This window comes from Pteropus medius, unplaced genomic scaffold, assembly GCF_902729225.1.
Source record: "Pteropus medius unplaced genomic scaffold, Ma_sr-lr_union100, whole genome shotgun sequence".
Lineage (NCBI taxonomy): Eukaryota > Metazoa > Chordata > Mammalia > Chiroptera > Pteropodidae > Pteropus > Pteropus medius.
In genome coordinates this window covers 16,051,007-16,071,097 of record NW_024340849.1, presented here as the reverse complement: position 1 = coordinate 16,071,097, position 20,091 = coordinate 16,051,007, and the positions used below count along the sequence as shown (strand labels likewise).

General features: G+C 33.9%; 1 protein-coding gene across 1 annotated transcript in view; it reads left to right on the top strand.

The window, feature by feature from the left end:
* The window catches only part of DCC (DCC netrin 1 receptor), a 983,855-nt gene that overhangs the window by 814,744 nt on the left and 149,020 nt on the right, over nt 1–20,091 (top strand). Inside the window, exon 15 of the mRNA XM_039841340.1 lies at nt 18,864–19,058. Coding sequence (XP_039697274.1) covers nt 18,864–19,058 — 195 coding nt within the window. The remainder of the gene's footprint in view (nt 1–18,863; nt 19,059–20,091) is intronic.

The window sequence follows — 20,091 nt, the reverse complement described above, 5'->3', positions numbered from 1 at the left end:
TTCTTGAAATATAAACATCATAACTAAATAAGAAAATAAAAATCAAGAGAAAAGTCTAATGGAAACAACAGAAAAAAATCTAAATAATAAAATAGAAATATACTATAAAGAGTTAGACTTAAAAATGAAAGATAGAAATTCTTGAAAATGAGAGGCACCTGAAAAAAGAAATAAGTTATGATCTATAAATTTAAAGCTAGATAGTCAAAACTGGGACCAAGAAAAATGGCTAAAAGAAAGAATACATGTCTACTGAAAATGTGATAGCACAGGACAGCTGCCTAAATAACTGCCAGTGAAATCACCTTGTTCCTTAATTGATAGACTGGAAGAATTCAAATTGCTGGATGGTGAAAAGTCTATATTTCTTCCTTTTCCTCTCCTTTCTCTCCCTTCCTTCTTCCCTCCTCATTTTTATGTGTGTCCTATGTTTTCTTCCATCATCCTTTCTCAGGTCTGTCCTTTTTTCCTCTTTCTCAAACTCTTCCTTCTCATTTTCCTCCTCCTTGATCTTTCTCTTCTTCTCTTTCTAAATAATTTACCATCATTCATGATTTTAATATAGTCACAGATGCAGTTTTACAAAATATTTCTGGTGGCAGCAAAATAATCAGCAAATGCTGTTTCCAGATGATAATCACGTCATGTGACAGCACATTAATTCAAAGAATATTGATAGGAAACGTACTAAGCGTTAGGCACTGTGCTTAGTCTGAGAATATAAGAAGAAAGACATGACCCTTTCCTTATGAAACTTAAAGTGTAGCCAAGAAAGACAGACAGTCTAGGTGAAGTCATAAGAAATTGCCATTTTATAGTTTGAACGTGGTTGAATATTGGCAGTATCCTATCTGTCAACATGGGATGGATTGCTAGATAGATAGGCAAGCAGACAGACATACGGAAGACTTGCATTTAATGTGAGACTTGAAGGATGAATAGGAATTAGCTATGCAAAAGCATAAATTAGAAACTGAGGGAGAAATGCAAATGCAGGTTTGAAGTCAAAAGAGATCATGGCACTGTTAGGAACCTGGGGAAAATAAAGCCCTTCAGACTGAAGCACAGAGATAACATATGATGAGTTCTGTAAGATAAGCAGGCTCTAAGTCTGGCAGGACCAAATTAAGGATTTTGAACTCTGTCCTAAATGTCATTAAATGTCATTAAAGCAATAATGTGCTTTTTCCTAAGCAAATCATTAAAGGATTTTTTTAAATAGTGACTTAATTATATTTGCATTTTGAAGAGATAACTCTGGCTGACACATAAAAAAATGTATTGAAAGTCGGCGAACATGGGCCAACGTGGTTAGGACAACCCTAGAGATAATATAAGATTTTATGGAAAAGTAACTTGACGCTCAAAAGATGTTATTTAACTTGTCTTAGGTAATACAAATTGAGAAGTTGTGAAGCTGTACAGTTACACTTTACAAAACTCATATGCCCTTCACTAGTATGTTAGAGAACATTAATTTATATATTTATTTATTCAACACGTGTCACATCTTAAAGGTAAATACACACACACACACACACACACACACACACACACACACACACAATAACTGGTGTAGGCATTATTTTAGATACTAGAGGTAAAGCAATAAATAAAGTCCCTACTCTCAAGGAGTATATTTATTGACATAGAGATAGATAGTGATAAATGCTCTAAAGAAAAATGAAGCATGGAAGAAGGAATAACGAATGATTAGAGAATACTGCTTTATATAGGGATTGAGAAACTCTCTCTGATTAGGTAAAATATAAGCACAGACTTTAAGGCAGTGAGGAAGTAGCCATGTGAACAATCAGACAAGAGCCCTCAAAGCAAAAGGAAAATCAAGAACAGACAATCTGAGATTAGAGCCCAGTTGGTGGCTGAACTAAGGCAGGGAGACCAGAATTGCTGGGCCTCATGTCTTAAGGTTGTTATCCATTTATCTTAAGAATAAAAAGACAGTTAAGATCAGCTATACAAACGCTTTATCTTTTTTTAAATTTTACTTGAGAAATGACTTTTAAAATTTATATACTTGTCCTTTATCCTCTTATCTTTTCTTTTAAAGAAGAGTAACTTAAGCTAAGAAAGCTTAACAAACCTGACCACGGCACTCAGCTAGTGACCGTGGAGCTGAAACTCAAGACCAGGTTTCATGAGTCGGTGTCCAGTGCAGGTCATCAGGGCAGATCCTCCACTAATGCTCTAGAACTGATCCAGTGTCAATAAGAGACAGTAATCCAAGGCAAACAGATTCTAAGAAATGAGGTCATATGATTTATCCAAACCTAAAGGACTGTATTTCTTACTGGAAGGAGTAAAAATAAATGTAGCCGAGGTGCTGAAGGTCCTATAAAATACCCAGGATGAATGAGACTCTCCACTTGACTTATGTGCTCTTTCTCTCCTCACTCCAAATGACTCACAGTCTAAGTAAAACCCAAATACAATAGCACACACAGCTCTTGGGATGGCACAAAATGTTTACTTAACTGCAGGCTTTTTATATGCATGCAATATTAATATGATCCAATTCATCTATCCATTTTAATCAAGAATCTCTATGCCATGCTCATGAGTAGTCTTAATCAATGCTGCTTAATTGGATTTGTCTGAATTTTTCTATGCTCTTGGCTTAATAATGTCCCTCTTTTGCATGCAGCATTCCTCCCTACTTTGTCCTTATTCGAGTATTGATTGGTGTTATTATGAAATGTAATTAAGAATCTGTAGTGTGCCGAGTCATGAGGAGTACAGACGTGAAAGAGAGGAACAGCCAGCTCTCTTGAGGCATAAACAGATAATGGCTGCACTGATTGAAAAGACTTCATGAAAACAAATAGTACTTGAACTAGAAACTTTAGGAAAAGAGGGTCAACTAGGTTTACAGGGAAAGTCTGTGAGACAGCATAGTAGATAAGAATGCCTTTAGGAAAATTATTTCTGCCACTATTAGTTCAAAATGCATCCTCATTCTTCCAAATGTTACTCATTTACCAGTCAATTATCTTAACAAATTTCAACATATTTCAAATATTGCCTCTTTTCTCATCCTTCCACTCCTTCATTTGGATTGTAATTGCTTAGACAATTCTGTCTAAATACAAAATTAATAGAAGAAAGCTAGGGGAATTGATACTTCTAGCACATAATGCTGTTATGGATTATGATTTGAGATTATTCACCTTTAAAACATAATGGGAACTAATAGCTGTTTCAGGGCATTTAACTATGATTGTGGGAGAGATATGTTTCACTTGCTTTGTAAAGCAGTGTTGTACTTGCTGTAAGAAATTAATTGGATAAAACATATTTGGTCCTAAGGTTTTCTCAGTTTATTGACTCATGATCTCTGAACTGAGATACTCCCCTAAACTAATTTCAGTTTCTCTTCCTCTCTCCTGTTTTTCTCATTTTGACTGCATATTCAAATATTAAAATGTATAACTCAATAGGAATTAATATTTGCACAATTGGGCAGCCTCAGAAGTGGTTTCTAGTAGCTCCAGAAAGATACTCAGCCTGAAGGTTTGTGGGTTCTCTCTCTCTCTCTCCATATATATATTATATATATTTCTATATTAAGCTAAGGAGATTTTCTTTAAAATTCATCTCATTCATGTAAATGTTTAAATCACGTAATAAGATATGAATGGCTTCTATCAAAACTCGTATGGCTCATGTTGCCAAGCTTTGAATTCTAAACATTCTAGAGTCAGATATAAAAATTTTGATATAGAAATTTTAGTTTTCTTAAATTGTATATATGGAGGAAGCAATCATTTTGAAACTAACTGAAATGGGAGGCTTATTGCCATAGCCAAAGAAATCTGCATTGGAAGGGAACTGCAGTGTCAGCCCTCTGTAGGTGCATATCGTTGAAGAACTTTTCTCCTCTTGCTTTCTGTCCTCTGGTGAACTCCAAGGGCATGATCCACTCCTTAGGTAGTAACTCTGAGCCCTGCAAATCAGCTAAACAGAGGCAGTGGTCTGTGCAGAGCCAAAAGCAATTCCTTCTCTTTCTGTGGCTTCTGTAATTCCTCTTGCGTTTTAGGATTGGCTTAAGCAATGGCAAGATCAACAGTAACTTGGAGAAATACTCCAATTCCTTACAGATTGCCCTTTTAATTAGGATGTTTTTTGAAATAATTATAGAGCAAACCTCATTGTTTGTTCAGGGTTCCCTGAAAGCATGTTTGCTATTAGTAACAGCTGGGAAGTTTTAAAAATATTTATTTTGTGCCTCAAAACTTCAGCTTTAAAAAAAGACGAGATTATTAGAATTCCTCAAAGTTTTTATGTAAATGTTTTACATAAGGATGTGAGAGAATTTGTGATGACGTTCAGCAAAGGATCCTCCAGGAAACTGAGCTTGGAGATCTGTTTGTGCTGCCTTTTTTTGTTATATTTTTTCTAATTTTGACATTAACAGGTAAAAATTGCTATGCACAATAATGATGTAACTTAAAATTAAACTTCTACTGTAAAACTGAAGAAACTTGACTATCACAAATTAGCAGTGAAGAGACTCTTGAAAATGCAAATGTGATGTAGCAAAAACCATAAACCTAGGAGCAGTCTCGAATTTCCTACCCCGAAGAAATAATTAGCCCTATTAGCCTGATCGGGTAACGGTTGAATGGAATGGGATTACTGCAAATTCATTTCATCGAGGAAGTGAACCACGAAGAAACTTCTGTTTTGGAACTTGTACAGTATGTGATATTCACTGAGAACAGGGCTTTGAGAAGGAACACATAAAGCTTATTTTCAGAGTAATGATAAAATCTAAGCTAATGAGACCACCTATTAAGAAGGAACATTGCGTATTAAAACTTTCATACTCATTCAAAAAAATAGAGTCTGAAAAGTAGAAAATCTCTGCACAGAAGAATGAGAAATGAGAAAAATAAGTTGTTGACTAATTGCAAGAAATTGAAGAATAGAAAAAAAAATAAAGAAGGAAGAAAGGGAGGAGGAAGGGAAAGGAAAATATTGTATGAGTTGTATAGGCTGAATAATGGCTCCCAAAATGTCCATGTCCTTTAATATGTTATTTTACAGGGCAAAAGAAATTTTGCAGACATGATAAGTTAAGGATAGTGAGAGAGGGGCTCACCCTGTGTTATCCAGGTGGACCCTATGTACTCACAAGGGTCCTTATTTGAGGGAGGCAAGAAGATCAGAGTGACAGAAAGAGATGTGACAAGAGAAGCAGGGGTTGAAGTGATGTGGAGCCATGAGCCAAGGAAGATAGGCAATCACTAGAAGAAGCTGGAAAAGGCAAGAAAACACATCAACTCTATAAACTCAAAAAGAATATGGCCCTGCTAACACCTTGATTTTAGTTCACTGAGACTGATATTAAAGTTCTGACTTCCAGGAATGTAACATAATAAATGTATCTTGTTTTAAGCCACAAAGTATGACAGCAAGAGGAAACAAAATGTTTTTTGGTGTCATCTGAGTCATTGACAAAGATGAGAATACTTGTATCAAAATAAAAGTTTGCATAACATGAGTTAGCTTGTATTTTAGCTTTGTATTAGCATCATTTTGAGGCCAAAGGTTATGAAAAATATGAGCACTAAGCTTGAAATTAAAAAGTAGGTCAAGAAAAGGAAAAAGTTATATAAATGGGAGACTCAAAAATCTGGAATTTTACAGTCTGAACAATTAATCAAAGTTTAATTTGAGCCAGATTCAGAGATAAACAGTATAGTATATCCTATGATGATAGACTTATCGATTAGATAATGTTAAGAAAATAAGAAAAATTGGCTAAAGCTCCAATTTTTCTATTATTTGATGAAAGAATAACAGTATGTAAAATTGCATATCCAGCCAAGAATTGCTTTTAAAAAAAACATTTTTAAAAAGAAACTATATAATTTCTAAATCACTGAAGAAATAAAAATAAATAAAATTTTATATAACATAATACAGAGAATAAAGTAATTAGAAAAAAATGAAAAATAATTCTAGGTGAGAGGAATTCTAAAATTGAACAAAACTGAATTTGCCTTTTTTTAAAGAGACTTACAGATCTTGTTTAAAGATTTAAACTGTATACTTTTAAAACAAGGAAAAAATATTAAACAAATGAAAATTAGGCAAAGATCTTTATCAACAAATTTACAAAGCCACATGACATTCGAATACACTTTTATCATTATAGAAGTAATTAATATATATTATTGTAAGTAGAAAATATAGACAACAAACCAAAAAAGTCTTATCAGATTTTCAGATTATCACTCTAAACACCCTAATACATATCCTTTAATTTCTGTCTTTATACACATGTGTAAATATATAGTCATACATACATAAAATATTTATATATTACATAAATTATAACTAAAGCGAGAAATATAATACATGCTGTTTTCTAAACTTTTTCCAATTATTTTCCTTTTTATTTTTGAAGAATATGATTTTACATAATATCCTGATCATGTTCAATTTTTTTCAATGGATTCAAAAAATTATACATCATCTGTATAAACCAGAATCCGCATAATGCATGTAGTTTTATATCCCTTAAATCTTTACATCTGCCATAGTCTCTTTTTTCCTATTTTAATTTATTAAAAAGACTGAGTTTTTTGTCCTCTAGTTTCAGCAGTCCTAATATTTGTTTTTTGTCTACTTATTTCTTATGGTATATTGTTTCTCTGTCTATTCTGTATTTTTGTAAACTGAAAGTTATATATAAAGGCCAATGTTATATTCAGAGATTTTAACACATCTCTCTCAGAAATGGAAAAAATTAAAAAATGAAGGAAGGGATAGGGAAGATTTATTTACCTGACATGATTGAAATGTGCACACAATTAGAGAATCACATGTTTGCTCTAAGCATCCAAAGAATATGTAGTACTTGGCTATTAAGAAATGGATATTAAAGTTCTTGGATCACACTAAACATATTAATTGATAACAATGTAATTAAACTAATAGTTAATATGATACCCAATATATTTGGAAATGTAAAAACTACTTCCAAATAACTCATTAATTCAAAAGAGATCATATTACATCTAGAATGTAACTTTAGCACCTGATAGCTAGACAATCTAGTTTACTTCTATACTTATTAGATTAAAAATATTAGGCAAAGTTTTATAAACTGTGTTTATTTATTTATTTATACTTTTAAGTGTAGTTTATTAGTTATTAAGGCTGCTGTGGATTTTTTTATTTTTAACAAATGTAGAAATTGTTTTCGTTTCACTATTATTTTGACAAAATCCATAATGATAGCCAAGGATATGCCGTTAAAAAACATCCAAGTAAAAGATATCAATTTGAGGGTTTACAACCAGTGAGCTTACAAATGTAGTCCTCGGTGATGTAACAGTGTTCGTATGAGATTTTATGTACTGAGAAACAAATGTAGGTAGCATGTTGTGAGAAAGGATTTCTTTCTCATGGGCTTTTGATAGGGTCACTCCTGATATTCTGGGCTGCTAATTGACAAATAGGGTTATGGAGTGAGATGAGCCAGTGATATAGCAGCTGATCTATCATCAAACTGAAGAATCCAAAATCTTACTCTCATTCAAGTAAAATTTGTCTTACTTATAGAAAATGTCACTGGCAAAGCCAAAACGGATTTTTGAAAGCAATTTAAAATGTGATTTTTGAACTTGGGCAAGTGGTTATAAATCTCAGAGCCCCACTGTACAAAGGATGGTACAAATTATGTAGACTTGGATAAGTGTTTGAAGAAGTTTCCAGTCCTTTCCTTGACCATAGCACCCTTTTTAATGTGCTCATGAAATGTTTGATCCACTTAGGGATTGCTTACTTTTTCTAGATATAATGTAGTAGATAAAACCGTGGACTCTGAAGTCTTTATAATTAGATTTGAATCCTGCTCCACTCTCTATATAATCTTGAGCAAGTGACCTAACTTCCTTAAGACCCAAATTTTTTCTATAAATAGGGTATAACAATGGATCTTTGTGGGAAGTAACTATAATGGCAAAAAAAAAGAAGTTCTCAATAGTGCTTCTGATATATATTAAACACTCAATAAATGCTTATTATTGTTGCTGATTTTGATAAATTAGATTCAGATATTGACAGTAATATGAAATACCAATACCATTGGTCTTATGAAGCTTCTTGTTCATGATGATAAAACCTTGTTGTCTGCGTTAAAGGAATAGATGCATTCCCAGCAATACAAAAGTAGGGCATACATTCGGTACATCTTGACAGCCCACTATCCAATTAAGATATAATTTAAAGGGATATCGTTATATAATTATATCAATAGATACAGAAGAACATTTTGTGAAATAAAGCAGCCATTAGCAATTTTTTAAAAACTCATGTTAATATGGGAATATAAGGAAGCTTTCAAAATGTTATTGTTTTGGCAAGAAACTAAAACTAAGCATTATACTAAATGGTAAAATACTAAATACATTGTCTTTAAGATCCAAACAAACCAGAGATGCTTCCTATTGTTTCTGCTATATGATAATATAGAGGTTTTGGTAAGAAAATAAAAACAAAAAACTTAAAATGCCATAACATTTTATTACAGAAGGAAAGAAATGTAATTTTTATAAATGGTGTGTTTGCATTTGGAAATTCCAAGAAACTACACTAAAAACCTATTAGAACCTATAAGAAAATTTAATAAGGTAGTAGGCATATATGTATGTGTGTGTGTATATACACACATATATATTTTCTATATGTATATATATATACATATGTATTTATATACAAAATAGCTTTTTGTTATACTAGCAATAAGTAATTTAACACTAAAAAATGAAATGCATTTATGCAGCAACCTAATATATAATACCTAGGACTAAATTTAACAAGCTGTAAAACATATATAAAGAAAATAACATTTTAAAGATATAAAATAAGACATGAATAAATAGATACATATGTTCCTGGATGCAAAACCTTACCCTTATATAAATGTTAATTCTCCCCAAATTAATGATTAATTTAATACAATTCCAATCAGAATGAACTTCATATGGAAGAATAAATGTAAATGAATTCCGAGAAATTTTGGAAAAGTAGAATAAACATTAACATTTACTATAAAGCCTGATTTAAAATCAATAAAATACTGTCTGACATAGAAATAAACAAGTAGATCAGTGTAACAGAACATAGAGGACAGAAATTTTGCTTGCAGTATTTGAGAAATAAATATAAAATAAAGTTGCCATTTCAATGAGCAGATTATTCAATAAATGGTAGCAAAACTTGCCGTTACTTTTGGTAGACAAAAAGCTTTCTTCTCTTACATCGAACTAGTTAATGGTGGTTAATTCTACTGATAGAATTGAAGGCATAAGAGGATGAAGTTATCACTTCTACTATACTTCAGAAATAGAAAGGTCACAGGTGTTTTTAAAGATTTTGTTATTTTTTTATTTTGGCATTTTCAAGTGTAGAGAAGATGGAGGGCTCAAACATACATCCTTTTATACAACTGGAGGTTGTGAGCTGATTTTTCAAGATGTCAATTGTATTATAGCTGACTGTGTTCTTCCTCCTGTGTTCTTCACATTGGGACTGGTACCAGTATCCACCAGTCGCCCAAGCCAGCAGGTTCCCCTCCATCCTCAACTCCGACATTTCCACTCCTTGCCAGTATTCATTCATTCGCCAAGACCAATGATTCCTACCTTCCTATTAGATTTGGCATCTGTCCTCTCCTGTTCACTCCCACCACCATACTTTATGTCAGGTTCTCATCATTTGTTTCCTGTAAATAGCTCCCCCCACTACCCCAGTTTACTCCCCCTCCTCTCTAGACTCCATAGTGTTGCCAGAATGATTTTTCATAACCAGATCTGATATCATTTTCCTATTCTAATTCTTTGTGGTCTGTTGTGGTCTCGTTCCTCAGTCTCAAGTCTCATACTCCATCACATCTTTGCATATCCACACGCCCCTCCACATTCCCTCCATCACCTATGCATCTGCACTTGGTGTCTCCTCTACCAGAATGTCCTTTCTCTTGACTTCACACCTACTTGTCCTTCGAAAGTCACTGGATGTTTTACTTCTTAGAAGCTTTCTCTTGTCAGAGTTTCATTCAGATGTCTTTCCTCTCAACCCTCTGTTTTGAGCATACTATCTCAGCATTTATCCCACTCTTCTCAGTAAACTGGAAACAAAGATCATGCTTTATTTGACTTGAACTTCTCAGTGCCATATACTGACTGTACTTATTACATAGTAGTCACTCAGTTAATATTAAATAGGTGAGTGACTATATAAGCTTTCATAGCTAGGTATTAGTTAAGTAAAACTCATGCAGTTTATAGCATTTGATTCTTCATTCTTATCATCAAAAAACAATTACAGATAAATGAGAGCTAGAAACACCCATTGGTATATTTTCCTTAAATGTAGAAACACATTACCTTTTCCTCATGTAAGATATTAAAATGAAAATCCAAGTTTTCTACAGAGCAGCTTAGCATAAGATTTTATATCTAACATGTTTTTTTTTTAGAGCAAACAAATAGATCTGTTTGAGTGAGTAGGGGTATAATCTGGTTAGAGAAGAATTCATGGAAATACATGATTTAGCAAGGACTGAGACCCTATCTACCATATCCAATTCAGAATGGAGTTTTTCGTTTGAAGGGCCAAAAGTCTGGAGATTATTCACTATGAGGTATCTGTTAAAATGCATCATGATAGAAACATCTGTGATTTTAGTGATATTTTATGATATTTTAAGTTGATGTCTTTGAACTCTATATTGAGAGAACAGATCTTTCAGATCTTGATATGCTCTGATTCCATAGCTGCTCTTAGAAAGCCACATCACTTCTAACTGTCAAACTCAGCTTTTCCTACCCAAGAAGTCAAGAGTTTGTAAATAATATTGAATTTCATTGTGTGGAGTTTTTTTTTATTCCGTGTTCTATTTGACACACCAGTCTCCTTCCTAAACAAGCATCTGAACTTTCTGGGGATACCTGTCAAATCAAGAACTCCACAGAAAGAGCTCATGTTTGTCCAACATTGTAACAAAAAAAAAATGACTGGTGTCTCCCTATTAATAATCTGAAATTGAACTATTGCAGTTTCTCTAAACAAGAGAAGACCAGGGAAGGAAAGAATCTTTATTATTTTAAGATTGAACTTGGGACATGGCATCAAGTGTCTCTTTCCTGAGGAATATCTTACTTTTCTTCTTCTTTTTTCCCACTGAGTTATCGTCAGTGTGAACCATGATCGGCGTATAAACATTCAGAGGTTATAGGACCTGGAATCTGATCAGTTGTCTCTTCAGGGACATGTTGATTATTGACTGAGGCTGGGAAGACAAGTTTATTCTAGTGGTCTGCCTTTATTGTCACTAGGAGTAAGATTGTCGATAGGCATGGAAGGACACAGATGAGCAGCACCTCCACCCCTGCCTCAGCTCTACCAGTTTAACTGACACAGCTTTAGGAAACACAGTTGTGTTTTTTTTTTTTTTCAGAACTAGAATTCACTGTTGGGATACTGAAACTCCCTCTTTACAGTACTGACTATACCCACTTGCTGTCCTTGAATTTCTTTGTTTTTTTCCTGATTTTGTCCTATATTGTGTTTTCTTTTTAATTTTTTTCAGCTTTCTTAAGCTATAACATGCTAATTACCATAATAAAGTTAGTTAATACATTCATCACCTCACATAGTTACCTTTCTGTGTGTAGATAAGAACACTTAAGATCTACGCTCCTAGCAACTTTTAAGTATATAATACTGTATTGTTTAGATCCCCAGAACTTGTTCATCTTGTAACTGGACGTTTATACCATTGGACCAACATCTCCCCATTTCCCCCACCCCACAGCCCCTGACAACCACCAATTTAATTCGTTTCTATCAACATTTATTTTCAATTTCAAGAGCAATGAGAGAGTTAAATTAGCACTAGACAAATAAAAGTAGCCACAAATTAAGTAAAATAATGGAATATGAGATTAGTTAACATAAAACAAGGCTGAAGGAAAACATTTAAAGTAAGCAAAAGATGAAAAGTTAAAATTATAAATCCTAACTTTAAAAAGTAAAAAAAATGAGGTTAAATAATATATAAAATTTATGGAATTGCTAAGACCACAAACTGTGCAAAACTTTAAATGACAAAGTGTTTCTTGAAATGCTGAATATGATGCTTATGCATAATATGTCTCCATAAATTTTAGCCATTATTGTTATTAGGAACAGGAACAAAAACCTGGATGGTTTTTTAAAAATCGAATGCTGAAAATAAATAAGATTAGTAAAAAAAAGAGCATATATTTATAGAGGAATGAAATTTTAAAATTCATTATTTGCATTAATACTGAGGGATTGGGGAAAGGAATGACTACAAAGGTGGCAGCGGGAGAAAATAATCGAGGCTGATGGAACTGTCCCATACCATGGTGAGATTGGTGGATACATGCTCAATGGGTTTTCAAAATGTGCAGAACCATATACTACTGAATGAATTTTGCTGCCTGTAAATTTAAAAAACATGCTTAAAAATTAATACTGAGACAATGGTAGGAGCAGAATTGAAAAAAATAATACAAGTTAGAGTTTGATGGTGAATAGGTGGTTTTTTTTTTCCACTACAATAAATAAATAACATTTAAAGTGGATAGAGATGAGTGGCTTAAGGAAGATAATGTCCATTGGTGAGAGAAGGCCGGGCTGGTAGAAATGGACACATTAGTATGAACCAGACCTGTCTGGGAAGACAGAGTTTGGGTGTACCAATCACATTATGCAATTCTCTATAAAGAAATATAGGCTATGTTATTCCAATTTTTAAAAAAATTCTTATTTTATGGAGTTTGAGAAAATTGTGGTAATTTTATATTGACAGAGTATACAACAGCTGTACTGAACCTTATAAGTAATAGAAACCTCCATTTCCCTATTTTTGAGTACTTCATGCCAGGAACTGTTCTAGCTCCTAGAGTGACAGAATTTTTGGAAGGAGATGAGACAATAATGAAATAATCACATTAAATAGGTAGCAAAGTGAGTGGTAATAAATACTAAGGGGGATAATGAAAAGCGATCATTAGGAGATTGGAATTATTAGAGATTAGGAAAAACTAGCCATTTTTAAAATATAATAACCAGGGAAGGGCTACACCTGGAAATTAAGTAACAAAACCCTAAAGGAGGTGAGGGAGGAAGGTATGTCCTAAGGAGAGCGTCCCAGGCAGAGAGATACAAGTGCCCTGAGGCCAGAGCATGCCTGGCATGTGTGAAGAACAGCAAAGTGTCCAGTGTGGCGTGGATGACTGGGGCGCAGTGAGCAGGTGGGGAAGGGACAGATCAAACATGACCTTTAGGTCATCGTAAAGAAGTTGGCCATATCAACATCATTTGGATGTTAGTGACGTTAACAAGTAAGGGACAAATGGCTGATATAGGATCTTCCCCTGAAAATAAGTTTCTTTATTTAAAAAAAGGGCTGGGGGAATTGAGTACCTGAAATAAATTGAAGAGGAAAAGGATGAGGAATTTATGAAGAAGGAAGTCTGAAGGTGAATAAAATAAATTTTAACAACTATTCAAGATCCCTCACCTCCCTTGGCCTCGATATTGAGGAATGCCAAATGAGAGACTTGGTCTCTATCCTCAGTTTTCTTCTCTGAATAAAGGGGGAATTTTTATTGTAATTTATTTGTTTACACACATATACTAAATCTACATTCATAGACAGTTATTTTAAATTTTTCCTATATGCTGATGGCTTCCATATCTATGTAAGTGGCCATGGCCTTTCACCAAATCCCCATACTTTATACTTATCTACTACCCTGATATCTGCATAGATGTGACTAATAGGCATCTCAAACTTAACATGACTCAACAACTCACTTGCTTTTCCCCATCTCAGTACATCATCCACCAGTTGCCCAAGCCAAAGATAAACGACTTGTCATCCAGTCTCCTCTTTCCTATGCCACTCACATCCGATCTATAGCTTTGTTGACTACACCTTCCAAATATCCCAAATATATCCACTTTACTCCCACATTGGCCATGCAGATAAGTACAAAAGCGTTTTTAGGGTTTCATAATTTTATTAAATGTTTGAAAATACACAGAACATAAAATTTACCATCTTAACCATTGTTAAGTACACAGTTCAATGAATTCACACTTTTGTGCAACCATCACTACTACCCTTCTGCACAATTCTTCATCTTGCAAAATTGAAACTTTTTCCCATTAAACAACTCCATAACCCGCTTCCCCCGAGCCCCAACAATCGCCATTCTGCTTTCTGTCTCTATGAATTTGACTACTCTGAGTACCTCATATAAGTAGAATCATGCGATTATCCTTTTCTGACTGGCTTATTTCACTTAGCATAATGTCCTCAAGACTTACTCATGTTGTATCATGTGTCAGAATTTCCTTTCTTTTTAAAAGTGAAAATATTCCATTGTGTGTATAGAGCACATTTTGTTTATCCGTTCATTTTTTGAGGGACATTTTGGTTGCTTCTGCCTTTTGACTATTGCTATGAACACAGGTATATAAGCACCTGTTTGAATTCCTGCTTTCATTTCTGTTGGGAATATACCCAGAGGTGGAATTGCTGGATCATACGGTAATTCTATTTTAATTTTTTGAAGAACTGCTGTAATGTTTTCCATAGCAGCTACACCATTTTCCATTCCCAGTTGGTGACTCTTTTTTTTATCTTTATTTTCCTTCATACCCTCTGCATTCAGTCACAATGACTTCCTTTGCTTATTTTTCTTTAAATACCAACTTCATTTCTGCTATAGGACTCCAGTGGTCATTGTTACCTCTACCTATGGAGCTTTCATCTTGATCTTTGCTTGACTGGCTCTTCTGATCATCTGCCTTAAACTCTGCCAGGGACACCCGACTGGATGAGTCCGTTACTATGCCATTGACATAGCACTTACCAGGATCTCATGATTTCCTTGTTCATTCTTTTTGTTTGTTTGTTTTTTTGTCTTACCCACCCCCCAAAACTATATCCCCAGTACCTAGGACTATGACTGGCACAGTAATTGTTGAACTGTCACAGGGGTTAATCTATATGTGAACATTACTCATTAAAGGAAATCTGTAATCACCACTCAAAGAACAATCAATGCTCTTTAGAAACAAATTAAGACAGAATCTATAATTTCATAGTATAATCAAGAATGGCAGTTGACCTAGTCATCTTGATAATTCAGACTCCAGTAAAAATTTGGGGCCTCATTAATTTGGATGTTTCAGGCAAAATATGTTCCTTGGTTGCAGATTATTTCAATATTTGCCTTAATACTTATCTGTGCTTTATATATGCAATCATTGTCCTAGAGGTACATATTAAATCTTCCATGTACTTCTGAGTAGGAAATTTTAGTTTCAGCCTCCAAACAAAAAGAATTTGTATCACATACCTACTACAGCAAATTTTTAAATTGATGTTTTATAGTTCATCTAACTAGTAACTTTTCATAATCCATAAAGTCATCTGTGTCAGAGAAAACTTATGTAGGATAAAAGGAACTTTTTCATTTCTGTCTTTATTTTAATAAATGAGAAGGGGGAACAAATGGGCTATTTCAGATTTATGAACAACCTTCTAACACAGTAATCTTTCTGATGAGACCATGTATTATGAATGGCTTAGGTCTAATACTGCCTTGATTGGCACCCTTCTTTCTAGCCCTATGATCTTAATTAGGTGGTGAAAGACCATTTAATATTTTGATAAAGAGGCAGAATATATTTTTATATATTAATACTCTTATTTTTTATAATGTTAAAATTGTTTTGAGATTTGGATCTAGGACTGAAACTATTTTTATACAGTGAAATATGAAGATGCGTCATGTGTACTAACAGCCCCTCTTCCTCAAGATCCAGTGTGTAGTGTGCATGCATCACCATGGTACCCTTAAAACTCGAATAGATATAATTTTGTGGGTGCTAACTTAACTAAGTTGCAGAGGAGCTACTCTATGGTTTGCAGAAAAATGGAAAAAGTTATTGTTCTGAAAACATTTTAAATAATTTTTTTCTTTTTATTGTAAAAGATGTTGAATATTGTTATTAAAATTAGTAGTCTTTCATATTGTTTTTAAAAACTTAGTTAAGTTAGCACCCACAAAATTATATCTATTCGAGTTTTAAGGGTACCATGGTGATGCATGCACACTACACACTGGATCTTGAGGAAGAGGGGCTGTTAGTACACATAATTGTGGAAAATCTGAATACTATTCGGTTCATTTTCTAAATATAAAATTATCTTGTCATTTCAAAAATTATTGCAAAAGCTTCAAATGTGTTCACCTGAATTTATTGTAGAGCCCATTACATTTCAAGGACACTGGAGAGCTTCTGTGAAAAGTGTTAATCCATCCTTTTCATCTCTTTTATTACTTTTACTTAAGTTTTATAGTGGGAAATCCTTCACAAACATTGTGTCTCTGCTGTTAAGGTTTATGTCCACATTTTGAGATAATTTTTTATGATGCCTTTGCATATTACATCACCAGGATTTTTCAGGACAGATAAATAATAGCTTGTCTCCTTTTATTCACAACTGAGCATCTTCAAGAAGAAAAAAAGCATCTTTAAAAAATGCTGTTGATGTAGCATGTTTAGAATGTAGCATCTTTTGAAAAGCTGTTAGTATGGTGCCTATTTTAAAAACATTAATAAAAGACACACTTCCATATATTACTTAAGCTGGAAATGTGCGTGTTGAAAATGGGTAAAGTTGGTGCTACAAATGGCATCTCCTTTTGCTATTACATCAAGGAGAAAAATATAATATTACCTTTAAACATCAAATTCTCTTGCATAATTTGACATATGTTACCATTAGAGAGTTTCAGTTAGGAAAGAAAGAATGAACACAAATAGTTTGAATAAGGTTCAAATTACTAATATTTTTGAGTACCTATTATTAATTGCTAGGGACTGTGCTAAGCACTTAAGGGAGTATGAAAGTTTAGATGGGCACATTCTTTCTAAAATTTCTTCCCAGAATACTTACCTGATTTTTAAAGAATAGTTTATATGTGCCTATCATAAACCTATCAAAATATTTATAATAATATATTCAACTGCTTTTTTGCTTGTCTCCCAAGAATGCAAGTTTCATGTCTGCTATATTCACTCTCTCCTGTGTCCTGGTTATTATGGGTACCTGTCCCGCACCCCAAAAATAGTAGATAATCTATAAATATTTATCAATTTAATGATGATAAGTGTCCAAAAATATTCATATATTTTTTAAGATGAGATTATAGGAAAGAATGATGATGTAAAAATCAGAAAAACAGTTTATTAAAGTTGAACACCCGATTTCCTTAAAATTTATATCTCGGTAGCATGTGCATTCTCTCCCTAATGGCTACTCCTAATGAGAGTGCTTTTATGCCTTGTCTCATTAAGTCTTCTCACCATCATATGAGACCATTGCTCTCCTTATCTTCATTCTGCAGGTGAGGAAACCGAGGCTTAAAGAGGATACATAAGATCTTAAACCCTCTCACAGCTAGTGAGCACAGAGTGCCAATTTGGACTCTTCTCTTTTTCACTTCCATGGCTCAGTCTTCGAGTCTACCAATAATTTGGAATGCCAATTTAATTAGAAGGTGAACTCAGAGAATATAAATGATATCATGAAGACACACAGCTAGTAAGTGACAAAGCCTGATATTAAACCAAATTTGCACACTCCAAAAGCCATGAGGCTTTAATCCAGGTCACTGTCTCCTTTACTTTCCTAATAAGTGAGCTTTTCACAGATTCAATAAACCATACATCAGTCAGTTGCCATCCTAACCATGCTGAGCAAATCATGGCCCTAAACTGTTTCTCCTGACAATTTCTTAAGAAAAGACTGGCACGTTTATTTTTGTTTTTACTTAAATCAGAGTAAGTAATCCTTGGGGAAGACAGTTTTTGATGTTTCATTTTCCTTTCAATTCTTCTTATATCTTTCTTGATTTTATTATTGAGCAAGGGTCTGCTGCCCAATGTACGGAAGAGCCAAAATTATGACAACAGCCTTTAGAGAAGAAAGAGCTTATTTATTTAATGCTAGTTGACTTGCAGGGGACAGGAGGCACAGCTCAAATCTGTCTCCCAGATCTGGCATCCGGACAAGTTTTAAGGGTTAGGGAGAACAGAGTGGCATGAGGTAATGTTGGCGGGGCAAGTTTTGATTGGAGGGTTTTAGAACTTGGCAAAAGAAAGGACGAAGGAATTCCAATCTGTCAGGGTTTGATTGGTCATTTTTATATTCATCCATATTTGGTCTGGGCATTGCATCTTTCTCATTGAAGGACCTCTTGCTTTGTAAAGGGCTCTAGTAGCCACATTTCCATTACTCGAATTCGGTAAACTGAAGATTCTTGGTTCTGGGCTCATCCTGAGGACAGGGATGGCACACATGCAGTGCTGTCTCTATAAAATAACTCAAAGATTGCATTAATCACCAATCTGCTTTAGGGAGCAGAACCAGTTTTAAGCTGGTCCATGTGATGTGGGTGCTGTTTCAATTTCACTTTGTATTAATGACACCTAAGAAGAAATATATGGGAAAAAAATAAGCCTAAGAAAAACTATTAGAATAAAAATGCATGCTGCTACAGTCCCCATGGAAGGAATTCAGTTCCCTCTTGTGCTTAAGAAACTCTAGTGAAACACAGAAAATGTATCACATGCTGAAACAGAGAGGAACATGGGCCATAAGTGGTGTACCAATGAGGATCTACGGAACATATTAAGTCTTGTTTAAATGGAATGTTACCATGCTATATGTGCTATTATGAGACAGGTCGGTGATGCCTCTTTTTGAATTTTAGAGTCTCAAGTCCCTGATCAGCCAAGCTCTCTTCATGTGAGGCCACAGACCAACTGCATCATCATGAGTTGGACCCCTCCCTTGAACCCAAACATCGTGGTGCGAGGTTATATTATTGGTTACGGCGTTGGGAGTCCTTATGCTGAGACAGTACGTGTGGATAGTAAACAGCGATATTATTCCATTGAGAGGTTAGGTGAGTACCTGTGGTTTTCATTCTATTAAGGGAAATAAATGACATTTACATTATTTTTTTCTTAGAAAATTATTTTTTGGAATTTTATTTCAATTTGAATCATATATTAACTATTAAAACAATTCTCTTTTTAAATCTTTTATCAGTCTATACGCACACAAACACACACACACACACACACAGATTTTTCTCTCTGGATTTTCGAATTAAGGAATTTTATCTAGAGAGATTCACAGTGTGAGTGCCCTGGCGTATACCTTTGCTTATGTGTGGTAAGGATATAAAAAGTGCATTGGATTATTTTTCTTTTTCCGCTGATAAATTGAAACTTCTGGTCTTAATAATTCTTATAAAATAAAAGTCAACACATTCTTCACCTTTTTCTCACTAGGAAGATATTCTGTCAATTTTTCTTTAACCTTGAATTATCTAGTCACATTATCTTCTTTTTCCTTTGCATTTATAGATAAAACTATATGGCTATGTCATTATGACTGTAATATAACAAAATGAAAAAAATGAATTTTAAGTCAAGCTGGTAGCTTAGAGTTATCGAACTTGTCTCTACATGTATTTCTGATTTCTCCCCAATCCAAATTCTCTTGCTGTTCTCGACCTCAGTTCACTGAATACTATACTTAAATTTTGATTTTTCAGAATTTATTGAAAATCTGTGTATTCAGAGAGTGCTAAGATGTGTTAAAGTGTTCATATTCATTTCATATCTGATTTTCCATAATACAGTGAAGTTATATCATTAACAGAGGGAAATTAAAGAAATATATGTTATATACAGGGTGCCAAGGATTTAAACAATTCTCATAAAGCAAAAAGGAAGTTAATTCTACCTGTTGGTTTAACACTATTTTATTTGCAATGAAGTACACTGATGTCCTCAAACTCAGCCTGACTGGGGAAGGAGGGGGCTGCAGCTTCTCTGCAATGTCTCTCACAAACAGAACATTTGTGATGAGAATCCTGATTTGAATTTGAATAGCTTTTCTTGCAGTAGCAAGAAAAGATTTTTTAAGTG